The 22,812-nt window shown below is 37.0% G+C and overlaps 3 protein-coding genes and 1 pseudogene across 3 annotated transcripts in view; 2 read left to right on the top strand and 2 right to left on the bottom strand.

Annotated features, from left to right (window-relative positions):
• Positions 1 to 1,173, top strand: part of snu13b (SNU13 homolog, small nuclear ribonucleoprotein b (U4/U6.U5)) — a 3,120-nt gene extending 1,947 nt beyond the window's left edge. Inside the window, exon 3 of the mRNA XM_016569424.1 lies at positions 757 to 1,173. Within this exon, the coding sequence (XP_016424910.1) occupies positions 757 to 1,019 (263 nt within the window). The 3' untranslated portion in view covers positions 1,020 to 1,173. The remainder of the gene's footprint in view (positions 1 to 756) is intronic.
• A 972-nt stretch (positions 1,174 to 2,145) lies between these two features.
• On the top strand, positions 2,146 to 5,328 carry LOC107753321 (ketimine reductase mu-crystallin-like). Its single transcript, XM_016569455.1, has 8 exons — positions 2,146 to 2,358; positions 2,443 to 2,593; positions 3,511 to 3,573; positions 3,660 to 3,761; positions 3,851 to 4,034; positions 4,373 to 4,494; positions 4,587 to 4,671; positions 5,067 to 5,328. The coding sequence occupies exons 1-8, from the start codon at positions 2,192 to 2,194 to the stop codon at positions 5,129 to 5,131; spliced, it is 939 nt and encodes a 312-aa protein (XP_016424941.1). The 5' UTR covers positions 2,146 to 2,191; the 3' UTR covers positions 5,132 to 5,328.
• Positions 5,329 to 5,538: 210 nt separating this feature from the next.
• LOC107753295 (ras-related C3 botulinum toxin substrate 1-like) lies at positions 5,539 to 11,194 on the bottom strand (annotated as a pseudogene).
• Positions 11,195 to 12,157: 963 nt separating this feature from the next.
• The window catches only part of LOC107753294 (SUN domain-containing protein 1-like), a 14,868-nt gene continuing 4,213 nt past the window's right edge, over positions 12,158 to 22,812 (bottom strand). The window contains exons 7-20 of the mRNA XM_016569420.1: positions 21,275 to 21,355; positions 19,059 to 19,107; positions 18,522 to 18,577; positions 18,236 to 18,384; positions 17,847 to 18,119; positions 17,381 to 17,473; positions 17,109 to 17,182; positions 16,851 to 16,995; positions 16,226 to 16,489; positions 16,046 to 16,130; positions 14,460 to 14,575; positions 14,175 to 14,342; positions 13,178 to 13,270; positions 12,158 to 12,625 (exon numbers count right to left, since the gene is read on the bottom strand). Of these exons, the coding sequence (XP_016424906.1) occupies positions 12,509 to 12,625; positions 13,178 to 13,270; positions 14,175 to 14,342; positions 14,460 to 14,575; positions 16,046 to 16,130; positions 16,226 to 16,489; positions 16,851 to 16,995; positions 17,109 to 17,182; positions 17,381 to 17,473; positions 17,847 to 18,119; positions 18,236 to 18,384; positions 18,522 to 18,577; positions 19,059 to 19,107; positions 21,275 to 21,355 (1,763 nt within the window). The 3' untranslated portion in view covers positions 12,158 to 12,508. The remainder of the gene's footprint in view (positions 12,626 to 13,177; positions 13,271 to 14,174; positions 14,343 to 14,459; positions 14,576 to 16,045; positions 16,131 to 16,225; positions 16,490 to 16,850; positions 16,996 to 17,108; positions 17,183 to 17,380; positions 17,474 to 17,846; positions 18,120 to 18,235; positions 18,385 to 18,521; positions 18,578 to 19,058; positions 19,108 to 21,274; positions 21,356 to 22,812) is intronic.

Raw genomic sequence — 22,812 nt, 5'->3', positions numbered from 1 at the left:
CGAACGAATCGTTCTATTTAACCGGATCTTCTTAGTGAACCGGTCGAACCAGTTCACCAAATCGAACTGAATCGTTTGAAACGGTTCGCGTCTCCAGTACGCATTAATCCACAAATTACTTAAGTTATTCGGTTTATAAACGTGCCTGACACTCCCTCTGACGCGAAATAAACCAATATCCCGAGTTATTCAGTTACTCCTAACAGTACATTGACTGAACTGCTAAAAGAGAACCGATGATGGGATGTGTACGAGCAGAGCAGTTGGACTGAGTCTCGTCCTGCTGGGAGACGGCATCACAGTATGGTAAGGGGCGTAACATTTCCGTCACACGCTTGAGGTATTCGGCCAATCACAGTGCACTGGATAGCTGGCCAATTAGAGCACACCTTGCTTTTTCAGAACGATGAGCTTTGTAAAAATCGACGTGTTTCAGAAAGGCGGGGCATAGAGGAGAAACAATAATGTACATTATATGGAAAATGTTTTTATTTTATTTTATTTTTTTTACCTTAAACCGCATAAACGCATTGCATTGCATTACACCAAATACACAAAATGCTCTTTTTAGCAATGTCATATGACCCCTTTAAAACTTGCCCTTTCAAGCTGTGTGGTTATTGAGAATGGGAAACAAAGTCAAAACAAAGCTTTAATCAGCGAAATGAGTGACTTGAGTGTAATTTCAAGTGACTAATTTTCTACATATTGTGAATGTTACTTTCGCCAGCTCTGATTTTTCATTGTCTTCCACAGCCACCAAAACTCTTAACCGTGGGATTTCTGAGTTCATTGTGATGGCGGCTGATGCTGAACCTCTAGAGATCATCCTGCACCTGCCGCTGCTGTGTGAGGATAAGAACGTGCCGTATGTGTTTGTGCGCTCTAAACAGGCTCTTGGACGCGCATGTGGAGTGTCAAGACCAGTCATTGCCACATCAGTCACCATTAAGGAGGGATCGCAGCTGAAACCTCAGATTCAGTCTGTGCAGATGGCTATTGAAAGACTCCTAGTTTGAGCTCATACTTACACATTTGTTTTCAGGTTTTATAAATGATTTCTTTGTACAATCCTCAAGGATTTTTTTTCTTTTTGTTTGTTAGAATCAAACAATGTTGAGTGTGTTGTTCCTCAGCAATTGACAGCCGAAATAAAGTTCGGTTAAAATCAAATGATGATTTGTGTGGGTTGTTTGTGCTTGATAGATGTACAATACTACACATCTAACATTAATACATTGGCATTTTTAAAATGGAATTAAATAGTTACCATTTTTCTGTTGTTACCTAATGCAAAGTGAAAAATGTTGCATGTCTTTTCCCCTCCATATAAATATAAAACTACAATAAATACTGTCAGATGTACACAAACAAAAGCAGATCATAATGAGTTGTGAATATTGTGAATGAAGAATTTGGTATATAAAATCAATACCGCAGGTTTTTGGTTCTATTACGTAGTACTTATTTTCCCATGTAACGGCTGCAGGCATTCACAAATTATGCAACATTTGCATGATGTGTTACATGCACAAACTGTTTTTGGTTGAATTAAACTATTTTAACCTTTTTCAGTGTTTTATTCTAGATAACTTTCAGAAGCCATCTGAAATGAAAGTCAACAAACATGAGGCATTTAATCTTACTGCCAATAAGATAAGAATCAGTTCAACAGACATTTTGCAAATGTCTAAAGTGACAAACAGTGGCGGCTCCTGCCAGCCAGTTGAAGATTGAACCCCCTCTCAAACTTTTTTCTTTTTTTTCGTGAAGTACTTAAAATCTAAGCGATTTACAAATAAGAACCAACGATTTTTACACTACATTTACGTTGTTTATAAATTTTGTTGCATATCTTTGACGATAGATGACAATTGCCAGCCAGTAGTGAGCTGCTAATCTAAAGAAAGAAATATAAGATGCGACGTCACACCTTCGGTTTATTTTTGTTATGTAGATTTGTGCGCATTTAATATGACGACGTGTAATTGTCATGCCTTCACCATTAAAAAGTAACAATTAAAAAAAATATATATATATTTTTAGTTTTGTATGAAGAGTTTTTATTTTGATACAATGAGAAGGAAAATGCTCATTTGATTCTAGCGAACCACGTGACTGAGAAACTAAAGTCCACAACAAACAGAAGTCTCAAGACAGTCAGACAGACAGATAGACGGGTGAAACAGCTATGAGCGAGTCTGCCGTTTCATTAAACAAACATGAGGTCGAGCGTTTGCTCACTTACGATGATCTGATTCCCAGACTGGAGTCTGTCATGGGAAAGTTTTCTAAACGGGGCAGTTCAGAAATAATCCAGCCTGTGAGGTCTGTGGTCCTTATACAACAACACAGTGGGTATGATGAAGAAATCCATATCTCGAAATATCACTAACGCTTACTGACATATACCTATAGAAATAAACACGATGTATTTTTCAGGTTTTTGGGCGTGATGCCTGCATATTTGCCCGCTGAGGGCATTTTATGCACTAAAATGGTGACTTTCTACCAACGTGAAGAGGGCTCCAGTGTACCATCAACTCGAGCCACAGTGTTGCTGTTTCATCCCGAGCATGGCCATGTGACAGCGGTGAGCCACACAAACATCATTTATTTGGCAAACGGTTTACCATCATCTCCTAAACACGTCTGTTCGTGCCTGGGATTTACTCAGTTGTTATCTAGGACAATAACGTATAAGAATCTACAGTGTTTTATGTTTTTTTCTCCCTCTGCGTGTTTGGACCACGACTTTGATTTGGTTTACAAAAGTTTTTCAAATATTAAGCAGTGAAGCAGATTTTTATTTACTTGTTTATTTTTTAAGGTAGTATGGTTTTCTTTTTATTCTCAGTAAGGTTTTCTTTTCAAGAGTTTATGATTGTTTATATTGAATAGATTTTTTGATGTATGAATTGAATTTTTATTAATGACTTGGATGTAAAAAAAAAAAAAAAAAATCAGTAACAGTATACTGAAACCATTAAAGTAAAAAAATAATGACATTTTCCTTAGATACTTGATTCATATTGTTTCAACCATTAATTTCACTATGATTTCAATCTTTGACATGGCCTTTATCAGTCAATATTAAAGATATAAACTAAGGTTATTTTCACAGAATGTTCTTTACATCTTTATAAAGGATGATTTTATATAGAAAACAGTAAATCACAAAAAAAGACTTTAGCTGGGTTTTCACAGGCAGGGTCACATATACATATACAGTATATATATATATATATATATACATCTCCAATATGAATCAAGTATCTAAGGAAAATGTTTATATATATATAACATATCATAACCCTTGATTTCAAAAATATGCTTGGTTGTATTTATTATTATTATTTACAAATATAATTGTAATATTAATTGTGTGGCACCCTATGATTTGGTGTACAAAAATATTTTTTATATTTTTATTTAATTGATTTATTTAAATATAGAGGTTAAAAATGCTCTAGAAATACTTTAGTTCTGTAACTGTATCTCTAATGTCAGATCATGGATGGGGAGGCCATCACAGCCAAACGAACCGCAGCAGTATCAGCCATATCAGCTAAAGTAGGTTTCTCAGACCCTAGATTTGTAATGGTGTAATATTTATAAAGTCACTTATTCTGAAAATGTTTTATTTTTGTTCTCTCCAGCTGTTCAAGCCAGCTCTTTCAGAGGTGTTGTGCATCCTTGGTTCAGGACAACAGGCTAGAAGCCACTATGATGTCTTTACAAAGCTCTTCAAGTTCAAAGAGGTAACCAGTATGAAAATAGGAAATATGTCCAAGTCACACAAAAACTGTTTGTGTGTGTGTGTAATCCAGTGTTGTTGTATGCACTTCAGGTCCGTGTGTGGAGCAGAAGGAAAGAAATGGCTCAACGGTTTGTTACTGATCTCCAAGGCCCTGTAACAGTTTGTTCTTCAGTGAAAGAGGCGGTGATAGGAGCTGATGTAATAGTGACTGCCACAGGTGCAAGTCAGCCGATACTCTTTGGCGAGTGGGTCAAACCAGGTGCACACATAGCAGGTCAGCTGGTCCACAGATTTCCAACAGAGATATTTTGTGAGGCATTTAACCAATAAGGTACAAGAGGCCATGTTATATTTAGAATATAGTCATGACAAAAAAATGCTGTTTAGATGCAGTTACGTGAGCGTAATTTCAGAGATATTTTGCAGGCAAAAATGATCCATTATTGTCAATAGTATAGCGATGAACGAAGCACAGCTTCCACAGAAGTCACTTTCAAACCAAGCTGCTTACTGTTGGTCAATGCAGCAAATTTGCATGACCAACTTGAACAAGTCCACATCATAGTTACTACATTGTGTATTTATCTATCGTGGTGCTCTATTTTGTGACAGCGGTGGGCGCTTGTCGGCCAGACTGGAGGGAGCTGGATGATGTTTTGATGAGAGAGGCTGTGGTGTACGTGGACTGCAGAGAGGGGGCGACAGCAGAGTCAGGAGACATCATTCTGTCTGGAGTATGCATTACTTTCCATCAATAAATTTGGCTCAGTCATACATATAATACATCCAAATCCCTAAATATTTTACATGCTCATTATCTGCCCAGGCTGAAGTTTTCTCGGAGCTCGGAGAAGTTATAAATGGATCTTTTCCTGCTCAGCGTGAGAAGACTACGGTATTCAAGTCACTGGGTAACTTGTTTTTCCACAGCTGCAATCTAAAAAAAATGAAGAACAAGATGTACTGAAAATAAACAAATGCATTCTCACCACTGATAGAAAGTAGTAGCAGTGCCTTAAAAATCTTGATGCTTGCATTTCAGTCCTCTCAAGAGACAAAAAGGAAGTATTTCTATGTATAAGTTTTATTATGCAAGCTTAAGCAACCCCTGCTGATCTTCAGCCAGTTATAATTCAAATTTGGGAATGTCATGTCAGAGTTTATTCATAGGAAGCTGTCTGTTATTATTTTCTGATGTTTCTTAGAAAGCACTAATTAGTCCTGGAATGATGCATTTGTCAATGTTAGTTGAAACAAAGCTATTTGTTATGACTAGTTGGATATTTTGCATTATTTTTAAATGCAGGAATGGGGATACAAGATGCCGTCTCAGCAAAACTTGTGCTGGAGAAGTGGAACAGCGAACACTGAAGAACCAAACAGCACAGCTTCCTCCACTCATTGCACAATTGTCTTGTCTGCCATGAGGGCGGCATCTTTACCCTGATCATTGATTATGAGAGCAAACTGCTCTCATGCTTGTAAAGATTAATCGGTAAATTACTTTTAGTCTGCAAAAAATAGCCACACTAATTGCAATCATCACTTTTTTTTTTTTTTACACATTTTGTAGCATCATTAATAGAGTGCTGCAGGGATGACATTTTTGTTGGCCAAAACCCGAAAACGAGTTAGCATTTTAGCACTTCTGGTTCAATCGCCCTTAAGTTGATGGGTTTATTTAGAATGTTTTTTGTTTTTTTGTTAAATGCCTGAAATAAGGTCTGTGGTTTAACACAAGCTCAAGATATTTCGCATTTTATTCTATGACATAATACATCAGTAATACACCTTTGTGATTTTTTTTTTAAAGCTTTTACTTTTCTTGAAAAAAGCGGTTGCTAACAAGAGGTTGTTGGGGACATTAAACATCACACCAAACTATTTAAACTCAAACTTTTTAAGAAATTTCTTTAAATAAAGATTGAAAGTCATTGGAAGCTTAATGATGGTCTTGTGATTGCGGTTTCATTTGATATATGTAGCATTTTACTTCTGGCAATTGTATCTAGCCTTTAAAATTCATAAAGCTGTGTTCGTTTGTGAAGATTATGATGAACAAAACATGGAAGAACCATAAACTTTTGTTGGTCATATTACGCATTTTCTGCAATAATCCAAAAACCAATGGAAAAAACCTACTGGATTATGGTCGAGCGAACCAGGCTGATGCTAACTTCCGGGTTGGTCAACAAAAACACATCAACTCTGCAGCACATATATGTCATATATAGACATATTATTTGTCGCACTGTGCCTGGTCACATTCCAGTGTTCTGTGAAGAAACTAATAAGCATACATGAAAACAAAGGACAAAGACGAATGTTTTTATATTTGGTTTCTATTTTCAGACATAAAGGTTAATACATGTAGCTTTAGTGGAGACAATAAAGGCATGAATAAAGCATTTTAAATGTTTTAAAACGTTACAGAACTGTCAAAATGACAAAATTAAACATTCCATGTGGCAAATTAGAACCATTTCCTCTCGAACCATGTCTGAAGACCAATTAAATGCTTAATACTTTATGTCTGTACCCTAACAACAAATATTTATTGAATTCAAGAATCCACTACATTTAGCACAGTGTTCATGGGAATCTTTCAAGAAGACGAACCCCATGCCATAGTGCTGAGGTGTCTAGAGTACAGAAACTTCCAACATACTCAGATTTCTGACAAAACCCTAGTCTGCTACTAGGCACTGGTAGATCTGTAGTCTAAATACAATACTGGGACTGTAAAATGGACAAAACTGCCAGGCTCTTCCCACAGACTGATTAAAATACAGAGAGAGAGATTAAACTAGAGATCTGCTCTTCTGAATATTTAGAAACAGTAGTGAAAATATGCTATATGCTGACAAAAAGCTGTTATATGCATTTTAACTAGGTCTGTTTCTTATACAGTTAAACAAAATAAACTCTCTAGCATGGAAACCGTAACACACAAACCAAAAAAATAAAGTGTTTTCTTCAGCTGTCCTCTTGTAAAATAGTTCCTTCAATATTACAGCAATCTCTGTCTCTTACAAGTACGCATGATTAACACCCCCCAAACCTTTAGGAAAAAATGAGATTGTTAATGTGAGCAAATTGAAATAGATAACTTGTAGGCTTTAAATTTTGGCAATAGTTCATTTTCTACAAAAACGCAGATTGTAAACAAAATATATGGGCTCACGAAGATGGAGAAATACACTGAAAGGAGTATTTAGTTCATCAAAATGAGGTGGAAAATAAGATCATTAGAAGGCAGCAGGAATTTCTTAGTGTAGAGAAGGAAAATAACTATGGGCGCCGCTCCCTATCTCTCGGAAGCAAATAATCTGGCATCTTAACAGCTAGTTAGTGGCGTAATTCTAATTACAATGCAAGAGGGAGAAATATCTGAATGCATACACTGTGCAGAATCTTTCTTCTTCTCCAACACACATTTCCCATCATCCCCGCCTCCATTGTTCTCCTCTCAGGTGAGCTCAGATTGCAGCTGGTGCTGTGAGTACAGTCAGTTCAGAGGACAAAACACCTCCTCTTTCCTTTCTTGACCGGAGGCGGACACAGGACCGCACGGATGGCTTCATCGAACACCGTCTTAAGGCCGCGCTGCGTTAAGGCTGAGCATTCCAGGTACTTCACAGCTCCTGTCGTGAATACAAGAGTACTTAAAGTGGACCCACCCTTTAAAAAGGCTGGTAAACTTAGGCTGGCCACACATTTGAAGATTTCATATACACCTAGGATGGCTTGAGGGTGAGTAAATCATGGGGTAATTTTCATTTTTGGGTGAACTGACCCTTTACGAAATGTTGATCTGTTCATTAAAGGTGGGGTAAGCAATTTTAAAACTGAAGTGCTGACCTATTTCTTTGGCCATAGCGAGGCCTTGAGGGTAGGTGATGGGTGTGAGTTTCTTCTCTTTCAACTTTTCAATAGTGTCCTTGTCGTCTCTTAGGTCAAGCTTAGTCCCAACGAGGATTATCGGAGTGTTGGGACAATGATGTCTGACCTCTGGATACCACTGTTAAAGAAACCAAAACAGAAATGTTGAGCTTCCATTGAATGCAAAGTCATTCTATGCTGTATGTATGTATATATATATATAGAGAGAGAGAGAGAGAGAGAGACATCAGTTTTAGCCCTAATATTATGATTGTACCGTCTGAGGGTAGGAAAGCGGTCGAAGCCTGTCGTAATCCTCCTGCCCTGCTGTATCCCACAGTCCCAGGTTCACCGGCTTTCCATCGACCATCACATTAGCAGAATAATTATCAAACCTAAATAAAAGATTCAGGGATTCAGATCAGGTATATGGTGAATATTAAAACTAATGTGAAATGCAACTTCAAAATGAGATATTACTCAATTTAAATATGAGTTAAACAGGTTATTCAATGGGGGAAAAATGAATTTTATCCATTGGGAAATGACTACCTTAATGGAGTCAGGTAGATGAAAGGAAAGGAAAAGAAGGGATACATGAAGCAGGTGAAAAACAGGAGGTGAAGCTATTTATTACATTCTGAAGAATTATTTAAGAGTTGTTTTTTTACTTTGAATAACATGCACAGATGAAACTGGCACAACAAGACCAGCAATGCTGGTTTTTAAAGTAAATGGTGTCAGTTTTGATGTCATGTTGACTTAAAAGGGACAGTTCACTCATGAATAAAAACTTGTTCCAAACCTGTATGACGTTTACTTCTGCAAAAGGTCTTTGGAAGAATGTTTCAACGGTTTCTGTCAATATAATGCAGTTTTTCCCACAGACTTACACTCTATGTGTGGCGGCACTTCCCCGTGGGAAATATATATGTATATAATGTAAATATAAAACAGCTGATGGGCTTATTGAAAGTGCAAATTCATTCTCTGCCAGCAGGAGGCGCTTTAAGAGTGGTAGAAACAGCGGTTTCCCTGGTAACGGCTGTAATCAAAACAGTGCTGCGCTCAAACGTTTCTGAAGACAATCGGTTCCCTTCAAAAAAAATACATTTATATAAAAACACCTGTGCCGCATTTTGATTTTGAAACGGCCAGTGCTCATGTTTATTCAACAAAGTCAAAGCATTTTGGAAAATCTATTTGTGGCGGTCAGTGTTGATATTGTGGCGGGCCGCCACAAATAAATCAATGTATGGGAAACCCTTTAATGAAAGTCAAAACAATAATTAATTGGTTAGGGATGGCTCAATACCACTTTTTCCATGTCTGATACTGATAGCGATACAGCAGCTTTGAGTATCAGCCGATACCGGTGGAAATCCGACAGTTCTTATTTTGATCAGTTTAAAATATCTCAATAGGTTAACTACACACTGCTTAAATATAGTTAATACATATGTATAAAAAAAAAAATGTATACATATATGTATGTGTTGCTGCTACATCTGTTCCCCAGGTGCTTTCTCTGCGTGTGCTCCGAGACGGAGCAGAACACGGACAAATAAAGTATACTTTGGGCCTGGGTAGGGTTGGGCCGATAGACGATGCCATCGTACATCGCCGATGGCTGACAGACATCACGATGTTAAGCTGACATCGTGATTCCTCCCCCCCACCACCCTCCCTCCCGCAATCCGCCGCATCCCAGTTCCGTGTTCGGAAAGGAAATTAAGTGTACTACGGAAACCCTAAAGGGAATAAATAGCCTACGAGATGGAAGGATAAAAAAAATATTTCAATACTTTTTCTCACAATTATTTTGTTGGGTAAGCATAGGCGAATGTATATAAATTGCGGGCATCAGGGAGGTTTTTTTAGCTATATCGCCCAGCCCTACTTTGGGGTTTCTGGCGCATGCCTAAACTGTCAAATATAAACAAAAACGTCAAAATGTCAGTCTTGGTGAGTATTTACATAAAAACAATCAGTCTTAAGTGAACAAACAGTTGGGAAAGAAATCAGATGCATGGAAGTATATTAGATGCATTTAGTCTTAAAGCCTAATGCAAATACTTGCAGCTGTCTGTGTCACTAATGGTAATCAAACAACAAAAGATAAAGAGAAAATGACTCACTACTCTTGACTGAATAACTTTAGTAGCCTTAATAAGAATCTATGTATATTTAATTATTATTATTAATATCTAGTGAAGACTAAGCAATGTTTTAAAGTTTAACTCCGGTTTTAAGTATCATATTGACAACTGATTGTTTAATTCAATACTATGTTTTTAAATTGTCCAAATAGATAAGTCCACAGGCTTATATGGATATTCTCGATACATCTCAAAATTGGGAAGACTGCGATTCAAATTGTGATTGTATGCGTAAAAATAAATAAATCTTTGGCTGAACTGTCCCTTTAAGAAACTCAGGGTCAGAGTAAGGTCTGCTTACACAGTAGGGATGTACTCCCCGGGAAAAGCATTGGTGGTGTAGCTGATCAGAAGGCATGTTTTTCCCACAGCACTGGAGAAAAAAAATAATAAAATCATTAATATAATACATCCAGTGACAGAACTGACCATGTCTTATATAACACAAACTGATGTCATCTCCTATAATTGCTTTTCCAACTAAACAGTTATACATTTCACAGATACAAAAGAAGCAGAGCAAATTCTTGTCTTAAACAAAACATTGTTTAAATATCATAAACAGCCGGTGTTATTCATATGAATCATAAAAGTGGGTTTGGTTGACTTGTCCATTAATGACTGCAACACTCCCCCCACATTCAGACTGCATTTACTGTACTGCATTTCATGACGTAACAGGTAAAGGAAACTCAGGGAAGGGCAAGTTTATCAACACGGAAAACCCCAGAAAAAAAGCAGTTCGATTCCAGTATATAACAAAAACAGACATTTAAAGTCTAAAGCCACTAAAAGTGGAAAACACAGATTTAATGAGTGATACGTGTCAAATAAGCACTTTTAAAACATCTGTGAGCTACAAAGACCGCATAAAAGTTCCCAAAATGAAGGCTCACAAGTCATGTAAACTCAAAACACTAACGTTACAGAGCAAACTTAAGAAACGTCCGAGACGTGGAAAACTTTATCCCACGACTATTACAATACTGAAAATGAGGGTCAACTTACCCGTCCCCGACAACCACACACTTTATGGCCTGCATCTGTGTTCACTTAGCACGCTATCCCTTTAGCTTGTTACTCTGTGAATGAATCGATAAAAGCTGCTCTGACCGGGATAACCCGCCCTCGAAATTCAACACGCACAAAAGAAAAGCGGAGTCGATAAAAGTTGAAAGGAAACGCGAGATTTCGCTCAAACTTGACGGGGTAAATTTAGCTGGCCGAACGCATTCCAGCGCATTTGCTGCTGCAGTTCCAGTAAAACAAACAGCCACCACCCAAAAATCTCAAGATCCCGGTCTGCACACACACACACACCTATCCCGTCCCGTCCCAAGCAATAAACACACTCTCTGCTGCCTCCTGAAGGACTGGAGCGGACCTACATCTCCAAACCATGCAGCGGTCAATTTATAAAAGCGCTATATAAATAAAGGTGACTTGACTTGACTTGACTATCAGATATTTCATATTTTAAATGTGAATTAAAACGGAAAAATATATTTATTGCAGCGGTCAATTTATGATTGTGATTTCAAATGATGAAAACGTTAATGTCTTGCTCACTATCAGATATTTCATATTTTAAATGTGAATTAAAACGGAAAAATATATTAAAAAAATGGAAGTTTGAGCATTCATTCAATAAATAAAGTTTGCGTAGCCTATATACGTTTTGTATCGTATCATATTTGATTCATCAGGCTTTTATGGCTCATATAGGCAAGTAAGAATATGGGGCCCACACTTCTGGAGGAAAAAAAAAAAAAAAAAAACACTTTAATTTTATTCAGAAGCCCAAACAACTGAACAAAAATAGGCAATTTGGTGTAGCGGATGTTAATTTTACATCGCCAAAAAGTAGGCCAGTCAATGTTAAGGCGTTAAAGTGTGCAATTAATTCAAAATCCCTAACATGGTGAAATAATTGAATTTTTTCGCTGTATGGTGTTGCATTTTTGTGTAATACACAACAATTTAAACTTATTTTGGGGGAACAATTTCTGGGAAACAATCTCCATAATAATAAATGCATCCAATCCTTTTTTAAAATAATAAAAAATTAGAATTTTATTTGAAAAGCCAACCTATGAAGTTCACATGGCAATTACAAAATCCTCTGCATAAAGATCATGAAAAGCATTTACAAAAATACACAATCCAATCTCACTTATATCAACTTAAATACACAAAAATAAATAGCGATTTTTCTCTAGCCATTCTTAAATAGGGTACATATCAGCTAGCAAAAACAAAGAAAAACAAGCACAAAACTGAAGAACTTTTTAACAACATTTACATTTAGTCTAAAATACATTCTTCACTGTTTGCTAATAGTTCAGCAATTTGTCAATGCATTTTTTACTGGTGACAATTCTGCCAGATAGGGTGGTATTATAATAATAATAATAATAATAATAATAATAATAAACATCAACAAAGAAAGATAAGCATTACCCTGATGACTGACAATAGCGGAAACAGTGTGATGTTTCAGAAGAGTGCAAGTGCTGAATCTGGCCCCGAGGCCTAACAGTACATGTACCAGCATGCAATCCTTTATCAGACGTCCTCAGGTCATCTCAGGCCCAACTGTGTAACTCATGGCACATTATTTCTCAAGAGCTCAATTCCTTTTTTTTTTTTCCCTCTGTGCATGAGTGACAGACTGTTAGGAGGTTACAATATCTTAAGCGCTTGCAAGTCATTCATCAACAAGCTTCCCGTGAACCCGGAAACGGTACACACAGGTGTATTCAGGATGACCCCAGTTAGACAGCACTCTCATCTCAATGATCTGAAAACCTCTTGAGACCTCCTCCTTGTGGAAGACAGACAGAATTACAAGATTAGGCACTCGATTAAAGATTACAAACAAATAAGGTTTTGCTGGTTAGCATGACCCCGTTAGCTACTGCTGGTAGATGACGCAACTACACCTTCCACATTGACAATCCTCCTCCTTTTCGAATATTTCGCTGTATTAACTTTTTTTTTTTTATAAATTTTGCTAGCAACAAAGTTACAAGAATCCATCAGTCAATCAGTTACATTTTTTAATGCAGCTACAGTGTGGTTTAATGAATGAAACAGATCTCAATACACAGAAAAACATGTTTGTGTGATACTTACAGACACTAAGAAGGTCTGAAGAGCATCTCCATCTTCATTATAAACAAACTGTCCGAGTAACTGCCCCTCTTCCTTTCGAATATTTCGCTGTATTAACTTTTTTTTTTTTATAAATTTTGCTAGCAACAAAGTTACAAGAAGCCATCAGTCAATCAGTTACATTTTTTAATGCAGCTACAGTGTGGTTTAATGAATGAAACAGATCTCAATATACAGAAAAACATGTTTGTGTGATACTTACAGACACTAAGACTGAAGAGCAAGCATCTCCATCTTCATTATAAACAAACTGTCCGAGTAACTGCCCCTCTTCCTGCTGCTCATCATCAAGACCCTTTAACAAAACCGAGAGGAGAGGGGGAAAAAAATGTAATTGACCCCAAGTTAAGAGAAGTCAACCTTAAACTTTCAACATATTAGAAAACCTGGAAATATCAGGACATTTTTTAAATTGTGGCATCTAGGTTTGGAAAATAATGGATATTAATAAAATACTGAATGTGATCTGAATGTTCTGATATCGAATATGAAAAGGAAGGAAAAGCTTAACACTGATGGGAAACTTCTTATAAGATTGTTTTTGAAAGAAGTCTCTTATGCTCACCAAGGCTATATTTATTTTATCAAAAATACAGTAAAATAAATACAATAATCCAATTTAATGTTAATATTTTAAAACAGAATTTATTCCTTTGATAACAAAATCAGAATTTTCTTAACTCCAGTGTCACATGATCCTTCAGAAATCATTGTAATATGCAGATTTGGTTCTCAGTTACTAATAATGGTATTGTTGAAAACAGTTATACATCCCATTCAATGCATCCTTGCTGAATAAAAGTAGTATTTTTTAATCTTATACTTTTTTGCAAAATAATAACCGTTCTCAACATTGATATGCAGATTTGGTGCTAAAGAAACATTTCTTATTATCAATGTTGATAAAAAATAAAAAAAATACTACTTTTATTCAGCAAGGATGCATTGAATGGGATGTATAACTGTTTTCAACAATACCATTATTAGTAACCGAGCACCAAATCAGCATATTACAATGATTTCTCAAGGATCATGAGACACTGAAACCAGGAGAAAACCGTTGCTGAAAACTCTGCTCTACAATATTTATAAAAATACAATATTTTAAAAAAATAATTATAATTTTTCTTTATAATATATTCATTAGTCGAGATGTGGAAACCCTGATAATAATTGATTTTAACTTCATGTGTACTCACATATACATTGAACTCTCGTGGGGCGCTGCTGATGTTGCCAGTGGGCGACAGGGATTTGGGCGCATGATCTAGAGAAAAGGCTGTAGGCACAATCTTCATGGACAACCCGATCACCAGATAACCTTGTGATCCTTTAAATGCCCAGCAGTTCCCAGGATGCACGTCTGGCTGCAGGGACAAATGAATGAAGAGATTAAGAAAGGAGAGAAATTACCATTAAAGTCATGCTTGACTTTCCAAATAAATGCACATGAATAGAAATCAGAATTCTGAAAGGTATGAAACCTGTATGACTACACGTGGTGACTGGGAGAAGTACCACAGCGGGAAGCCAAACAGACTCAGCAGTGCTGTTTTGGTGTCAAAGGACTCTGAACAGCGTGTGCTTATGATGTTGCCTCCTACAGACACAAAGAAACCCATTCAAATTCACTGCAGATATCAAACAGCATAAATATATGCAAGACTGCTATTCATAATTACATAGGATTGGGTGATTCGGTACTACCATCTTGATATTTTCAGATATGTGTTTTCCTCCCAATAAGATGAAAAACCATTTCAATCAATCAGCTATTGTAGCAAAGCACACAACATTCAGACAAGTAAAATAAAAATAAAAAAACCCTCACAGAAAACTGTGCAAAACACTGGATTTAAATAAAAACATTTAGTTGATTTATGAGCCTTTTAAACGAGATGACACGAAAAATGCCCTAACAAGTCAGTTGTCATATAAGTGAGGACATTTGGCCCTCACAAGCATAGCTAAACAAGTACACTGATAATAATAGTTTGATCTCAGTTTGATGACTGTAGTTTCCAAAAAGTTGCACAGGGGTGAAAATTGCACCATCGAGAGTGAGAAAGAGAGAGAGAAAAAAAACACTCAAGAGTGTACAAGTCAAGGCCCCAATTTTGGACTACATCTACCCTCCTAAAATTCATCCGCTTGATGACAGAATACACAGCATGTAGTGTAATGCATAGTAGGTTTTTGTGGGACTCATCTAATATCCACACACAGTGATGGTAGTAACGGATTACATGTAATCTGGATTACATAATCAGATTCCAAAAATTAAGTACTTTCTAAAACAGCCTACTGCATATATACATTCAGAAAGTATCCCAGTTTTGTGGACATTCACACAAAGACCAGTCATTTGCCCTGAAAATTGAGGCCACAGCATTTGACCACTGGATTTACAAAAATCATTTCAATTCAATCAATTCCAAGAAGGATTTTCTCAGCATTTCAATACTGCATCTACTACTAATAAACAAACATTCATTTTTATTTGAATAATCACTGTATTACAGTCTTTGGAAGGCTTTTGTCTTTCAAACACATTAAAATGCACAAATTCATGTTATTTCTTATTTACATGTAAAGCAGGGATTCCCAAACTTGTTTTTCAGCCAAACTGCTTATATTGACTTAGTCCACCCTAAGATTTTAAGCTAACAAGTTAGTAATTAAGTAACAGTTCTCTGACATTGGCTAACGCTCACATGACATGCAGGTAAATTCAAAATTCTCATCTCTTTGTAAATATTTTTTGATAGCTGTTATTTTAAAATGATTTAATTTCAGATTTTTATGATTTAATTAATTATTAGTTTTTCATTAAACTCCCAAACCCCCCCCAGCTTTGACAAACACCAGTTTGGGAAATCTTGAGAATGTTGTAATGTTTAATATACACTTCACGTTGTTAATAACAACGAATGGAATACCTATTTTCTTTCACATACTGCTACATGGAATGCATGCAATCCTTAATTCTGTGTTTTATGTTCCTACAGCTAAACAAACAACTTTAAAAAGAACTTAAAATACAGCCACAGAGATAAGACCATTACTATACCTCCAGATTCCAATGCATAGTCCACCAGACCAGTGCGGTCTTCAGAATAAAGCTTCATCGCATTGTTGACAATCAACTGTACATGCTGTGGAGAAACAAAACACAAAAGTAGCATTACATATATCTGACTATACAGAGTTATTCATTTATTAAAATACTCAAAAGTTCTTAAAAGCTTACTTCCTCAGAGAGGCCTGCCTCCCCTGTGGCTTGTCGTACAGTTTGGGTGATCGTCTCTTTAGAAGGTGACTGGCCCTCCTCTACCTGAAGGGACAGGTTACCCAGAATGCTGTTCTCCAGAGTACTGAGCGAAGCCTGCATTTCAGTGGTGCTCACAAAGTGATCAGAGAGCCACTGCAAGAGAGATTTAGGAAGCTCCAGCTCTTCCGCTTGGTCACTGCCATAATACAGAGACCTGATTTCCTTCTCCACCTGCTCGGATACCTGTGAAGAGCAGATCCAGCAGTTACGAGATTTTGTTCAAACAGATGGAAAAAAATCTGGCTTTTGGTATATTCAAGTGCTGTTTAGTTGTCATCTTATATTATCCACTTTTATATGTGGCTACAAACATCAGGACTGTTGTCTTCAAAGCAGATGATCTTAAAATTCTAATAATCTTGCCACATTTTCAAAGTTCTTTTTCCCCATACTAAAAACTATGCATTTTTTATTGATTTCTTCCAGGTTAAAAATTATCTAAATGCTTTATAAGGGCTAAACAAGGGTGTTAAAATGTCAGGTATGAAAACTAGACCCTGCAACCACTACAGATGATGAACAGAGATGGCAACAGAGCACGTACTGAGATTGAAAGGGAGTCCAGCTGCTCACACTTGTCTCTGCATCCCATCAGTCCCTGCACATCATCTCTGATGCGCTCCAAAGTCTCCTCTAGCCGCCTCACCTCTGCCATCAAATCCTCACTGGAGCTGCTCTCAGCCTCCTCACTGAAGAGATCAGACAAATTATAACATCAGTTTACATGAAGTACCAGGAATATTACTTTAATGAATGAGAGACATCACTGTTGACCCTTTAAACCAGATTAAACAATAATGACCTGTGTGGATCAGGGGCGGGCCCCTCAGCCTCAGGAATCTTTTTAAAAGCAGGCTCTTGTTTTCTTTGCAACTCCTAAATTAAAAAAAGTCAGTCAGACAGCAGAATTTGCTCAAATTACTTATTTGATTACTGAAGTCATAACATTCAAAAAAGCAAGTGAACTTTGGCCCAAAGTTCAGTCACATCAGTGGTTTTTCAATACAAAAACAAAATCCTGCGTGCTGATAATAATGCATCTTGTGTGTTCATTGTACAATTTGAGTGTCGCACCTCAGTTTTGCGTGCTAATGTCTGAAGGAGAGCCTCAGCTTCAGCGAGTCGAGTATTCTCTGACTGATGCTCTTCTGCATGCTTTTCCTGACGCTGCAGACAGAGACAGAGAATTGAAGATTAGTTATAAAGATATTACATGATATATTATTGATGATAAACATGTCAACAGATGCTGTTAAACTGGGAACTAAATAAAACAACCTGAGCCCCTAATATTCATGAATCCGTATTTTAAAATGTTAATCACAATTTCTCTCAGTGACTCATGTTCATTTCAATTCATACAGCATATCTGCCTTAGCTTTTCTAAAATGTTAAAAGTAGTCCACGACATTGTCAATTTTGAAATTATGAGCATTTACTGATTAATGACTGCTACTGAGTCTAAAAAGCATTGCATTTAAAAGAGTAGTTATTAAAACTCTAGTAATAAAAATAAAAACAGAAAATGTGATATCATCACCTGTTGCGTGTCCTTGGCCTCTTTCTGCACCTCGCCTTTCAGCATTCTGAATCTCTCCTCCAGCAGGTCTCCAATCCACTGGCCCAGACTCTCTCTGTCTGAGTGACTGTGAAGCTCCGAGCGCAGCGTGTTATACAGACTGAGCACTTCAGTGTGCTGCTCCTCCTGCCTGAGCAAACCCCCCGTTACTCGATCCCACAGCTGAGACAAGTTGTCCTCTAAACGCATCAACCTCTCTGCCTCTACTGATGACGACGACAGAACTGAGGGCCTCTGGGAGGAGGGAGACATAGTACCAGACAGTCAACTTAATATTTTTGCATTGATAGAAAGTTAGTTAATTTAGCAGGCTACAGTAAAGTAATAATATCCTGAAATGTAAATACTACCTGAGTGTTTGTGTCAGGGGGGGATTGTCCTTCCTCTGAGTCACGCATGGAGGTGGTTGAAGGGGTGACGTAGGAGGCATCCTTCCACACCATCACATTAGCAGAAGGCAGCATGGCTAACAGTCCAGATGGTCCCCAGTAGCACAGAGCTATTAGAATTTTGTGGTTACCATGGATTAACTTCAAAAACCCTTAAAAAAAAAAAAAAAAAAAACACATGAAAAAATGACGATGTAGGATCTTATTTCCATTTAGACCTATAGTCAGTCATGAACAGCAAGCTCACCAAGAAACAGAAGGAAAGGTACAAGAAATAGGACTTTCGATAGCATAGGGAGACACCTGGAAGAGAGAACAAGGACAGGTTAAATTTTGTTTGTCATCATACTTTAACACACTAGCAATGCTCCAATTATGAAATTAACCAATTAAGTTTAAGGACTGTTGATTTAATGAAGTCAAATTTATTTGAATAGCACATTTAAGTACACGCATCGTTTTAAAGCAGCTTTCAGAAAGTTGTACCGTTATATCAATAATGCCTTGCCATAGAGCACGTTTTTGGGCGGTCCAATATAAAACAATGATACAAGTGATCCTACAGATTTTAAATCTAGTTTTATTGTATTTATAGTGAAGTCTGAGCATTCAATGCAACTTTTTTTTTTATTATTATTATTTGTATCATGGTAAAGATTTGGGTTGAAAATTACTTCCAATTTAATGAATCAGCCGTTACATAACCATTATATAACCACACTGGACATGCATTGGACACTGATAGGTATAGAAAGAATCAACTGGAAAAGAGAGCAAAACTCACTTTGAAAAGAAATCGACAAGCCACAAGAGGCTTCCTGAGGTTGTCCTCCCTAAAAACAAACACACACACACACACACACACACAGAGTAAAGAGTGAGTAAAGACTGACTGTGATTTAGCACATAGCAGGGTTAGAGTGCACAGCAAGAGGTCACACACACCCAAGAGATTTGCAAAAGCTGACAAACTGCACATTTTTCATCTTGTAGTATTCATCCAGCTTAAAAAAAAAATTTAAAAAAAAGCGACCTCCTAAAATTTGAGTAGATGACATACAGTAGGGTCCAGAAATCTTGATACTACTAGTGAAAAGGCCTCCATTTAGCATTTCTTTACATTTAAAATGAATATAATCTGAGTGAAAAGGTGATAAATGAATTTAACAAACTGCACGTGTTATTTGTTATGCCCAACTTTTGCTTTAAAGGGCTCGTGTTATCAAATGATGAATAAAACTGAGGAATCAAATGTTCCTTTATCTTTACTTTAACTGCTAAAATGCCTTGTTCTAAAATAGAGTCTGAAATCAAGGGATGGATCAATTCAAAACTCCTTGGAGATGAAACCAGCGATGCGCAATTTCTCATTTCACATGCAAAAAGGCCGTTTACATAAATGTCTTAGAAGTAAACAGGTCCTTTTTGCTGTTGTGCCATTTAAGGATCAGATAGAGGGTGGAAAAATCATCATAAAAACATATAAAAAAAACTGTGCTTCAATGAAAAAAAATCTGACAATCTGGACGAGAAAAAAAAAACAAAACAAGGTCAACGTCACTAATTTGCTTACATTTGATTACGGACTTCAATAGTGCAGCATATTGAATATCTCTTCATTTACTTCAATTTTCAATATATCTCCGATTTTGGACCCCGCTGTATCTGTAAACAAGAGCTACATCAGGACTATTGCCTGAATGCGTTGAATGTGCCTGAATGTCAAGAAAAAAAAAAAAAAAAAAAAAAAAAGTTCCTGGGACCCAAAACTGGAGGAGAAAAAAAAAAATTACATACATGCATACATAAATAAAAGAGTTATAATAACTACAAGTGAAGAGAAAAGAGATTCCCACATGGAATCAGAGCCACAGAAAGTTTAAGGAAGAGAAAAGGAAGCAAATGCAGGCCATGCAAGGTCATCTGAAAGCTCTTCACCGAAGCCCACACCTGACAGGGAACAAACTGCCCTGACCACAACCCGAGAACCATCAATGCAGGGAAGGAGCTCACAGCAGCATTAACTGGCTTGCCAACTATTTCCAAACCAGAAGCTCATAGAATGACCAAGACTGAGGGTAAGTGATGAGCATATAACCTGTAGAAACTATGAGCCACCATAAGGTTCCTACAGGCTTCTCTTCCTGGGAAGACTGAGTGTCCGTTGCAAAATTATGCTTCCTTTTGCAGTCATCACCTGTTAGAATCAGTGTATGGTCGAAAATAATTAACCGGTGTGTTAAAGTTAAAGTTCTACTTCTACAGCATGCGCTTTTAATCTTGCCCATGACAGCCACCAACGTAGACATTTTTAAACAGATGCTGTATGCAGAAGTGTGCACACATTGAGTCCGTACTGTACATCTACAAGACCAATCATTTATGAATCATTCTGCTATTATTCATGAGGTAGTGACTGTACTGCAGTCTCCTTCTAAGGTAGGATTCAAACTAGGCTGCTGAAAAACTGATTGACAACAACACAGATGAGCAGACAATGGGGTGGCAGATGGCTGTTTAATTTGTATTTAAATCTACACATATATACACTGCAGTGCAAATCAGATCCCTTACACTAGGCAATAAATCAATCACCAATCCTACTTAATTGGAACCACATAAGTGGCCAATTACGGTGTCATAAAAAAGCACTGGTTATGCACAGGTGATTTGATGTATTGATTACAATTATAATTTTATGTCATTTTGAATTTTAAAATCACCGCAGAATGCATATGACTGCCTTTTCAATGAAAATATGCAATACTGCCGTACAGTCTGACCGAAGACAGGTACTTAAAGGCAGCATGATTAATTGGCACAATTAAAAGGATAACAAACTAAAAAAAAACAAAAAAACATTTGATATATATAAAATTGTCATCACTTTCCCGCACGTTGTTCCAAACCGGTTCCTTTTTCCTCATAGTACATAACTTTAAACAAAGACCTAATGATTTGAAGTGGAAAAATATCTGAAAGTCGAGTACGTGTACTTACACAGTATGCCGCTAATCTTCAGTCTTTCCTTTTGCAGCACTACCTCTTTAACACTCATACTGCTGTAGTATTTCTCATTGCCTATGACGAAAAACAGAACAAACAAAAAACATAAGATAAAACCAAGAGTCCTTCGCAATCCTGTATCAGCCTTCTCCATCCCTCCAATCCGAGCTCTGCACAGACAGACTCCAACAAAAGAGATTTGCATGTAACCAAGGCAGTGCTCATGGTGGACAGGAGCATTTGTTTATGCACAGTGTAATCGTGCTTCGAAGAAACATCTGGAAGGGGAAAAAAAAAAAGTTAAGTTATAGTGGCTGTAGGAAAGAATGGAGGTCAAACACCACGGAAGAGACTAAAGCAGCTGGTTAGTGATAGAGGGTGAGAAGGGCTTATCAGTTATGGTGGGGCTTATCAGCTTGTTCAGGTGTAATAGGATAGCTGAAGTCGAGTTACATTTGCCACTCCTGAGACAGACTTTCACTAAGGGACTGAATTTACAAAGACAGAAAGGTAGAGACAGGTGCTCAAATGCAAATCCTAAAGAAGAAGAAAAGAAAAATAGTTTAGTGATTGTCACACAGGGTCCTCAACCAGAAACAGATCTGCAGCTAAAGCAAGAGAGTTCCAGTGTTTTTTTTAACTGGGGAAAGTAAAAAACGATTTTCTTAGTAACTAAAGTTAATATAAAATTAACTATTATTTACCATAAAAATCAACATGCCATGGAAATCAAGTAGTTTTCAACATGCAATGTCTGTCAATTTGTGGTTAAAAGTACTTGAATTATGCACACAGCTCATTTTCAGGCCCACTTTGTATCCTTTTCATGGAAAGTGCTGTATATATTTTGCTTACCAAGTACAGAGGAAAAGTGATGGTCATTTTTACGAAGGCTACCAGTGTAAATACTGGTGTTCATATGGTGCCATAAAATAATAATAAAATGGGCTCAGTGGCATAGAAGATGCACTTCATCTTTAGGGTGACTTGAACATTATTATTAATAAAGGACCACTGTGATAAAAACCACTTACTAACCTGGTTTACGGACAGTTATATCCGTTATTGCAACTTCAATTTCAAGACGACGAAATGCCGGTAAACCAGGTATCTTTTGAATGATGCCTGCAAGGATACCAGAAAGGGGCTTTTTACATCAGGGCTCTTCAACTACATTTGTTTTGAGGGCCAGATTATTAGATTATTCTAGCCACAAATGAGCCCCGGTCCAGCATTTCACATCATTGTTTGCTGCAAACAAATGTGTCAGTCACCGATCAACAGCCTAGTTAAGAACTACCTAACATTTCTATAAAACCTAGAACAAAATAGCCCCAAAAATTCCCTAAATTAATGATTTTTCTCTTGAAATGACTTGAAGTGTGACATCATGAGCGCAATGAGCTCCAATGAGTTCAAGACTTTTAAGATGAAGCTATTGTCTGTTTCTGGCTGTTTGTACAGTGTGCACAATAGTTTGGTTAATAAGTGGACATAATATCCAGGCACCAGAGGGTCTGAGAGAAACCAAT

The sequence above is a fragment of the Sinocyclocheilus rhinocerous genome, unplaced genomic scaffold (genome assembly GCF_001515625.1).
Source record: "Sinocyclocheilus rhinocerous isolate Xijiao unplaced genomic scaffold, SAMN03320098_v1.1 scaffold1763, whole genome shotgun sequence".
Classification (NCBI taxonomy): domain Eukaryota; kingdom Metazoa; phylum Chordata; class Actinopteri; order Cypriniformes; family Cyprinidae; genus Sinocyclocheilus; species Sinocyclocheilus rhinocerous.
Note: the sequence above shows the minus strand (reverse complement) of the source record. Positions and strands in the feature narration are given on the sequence as shown.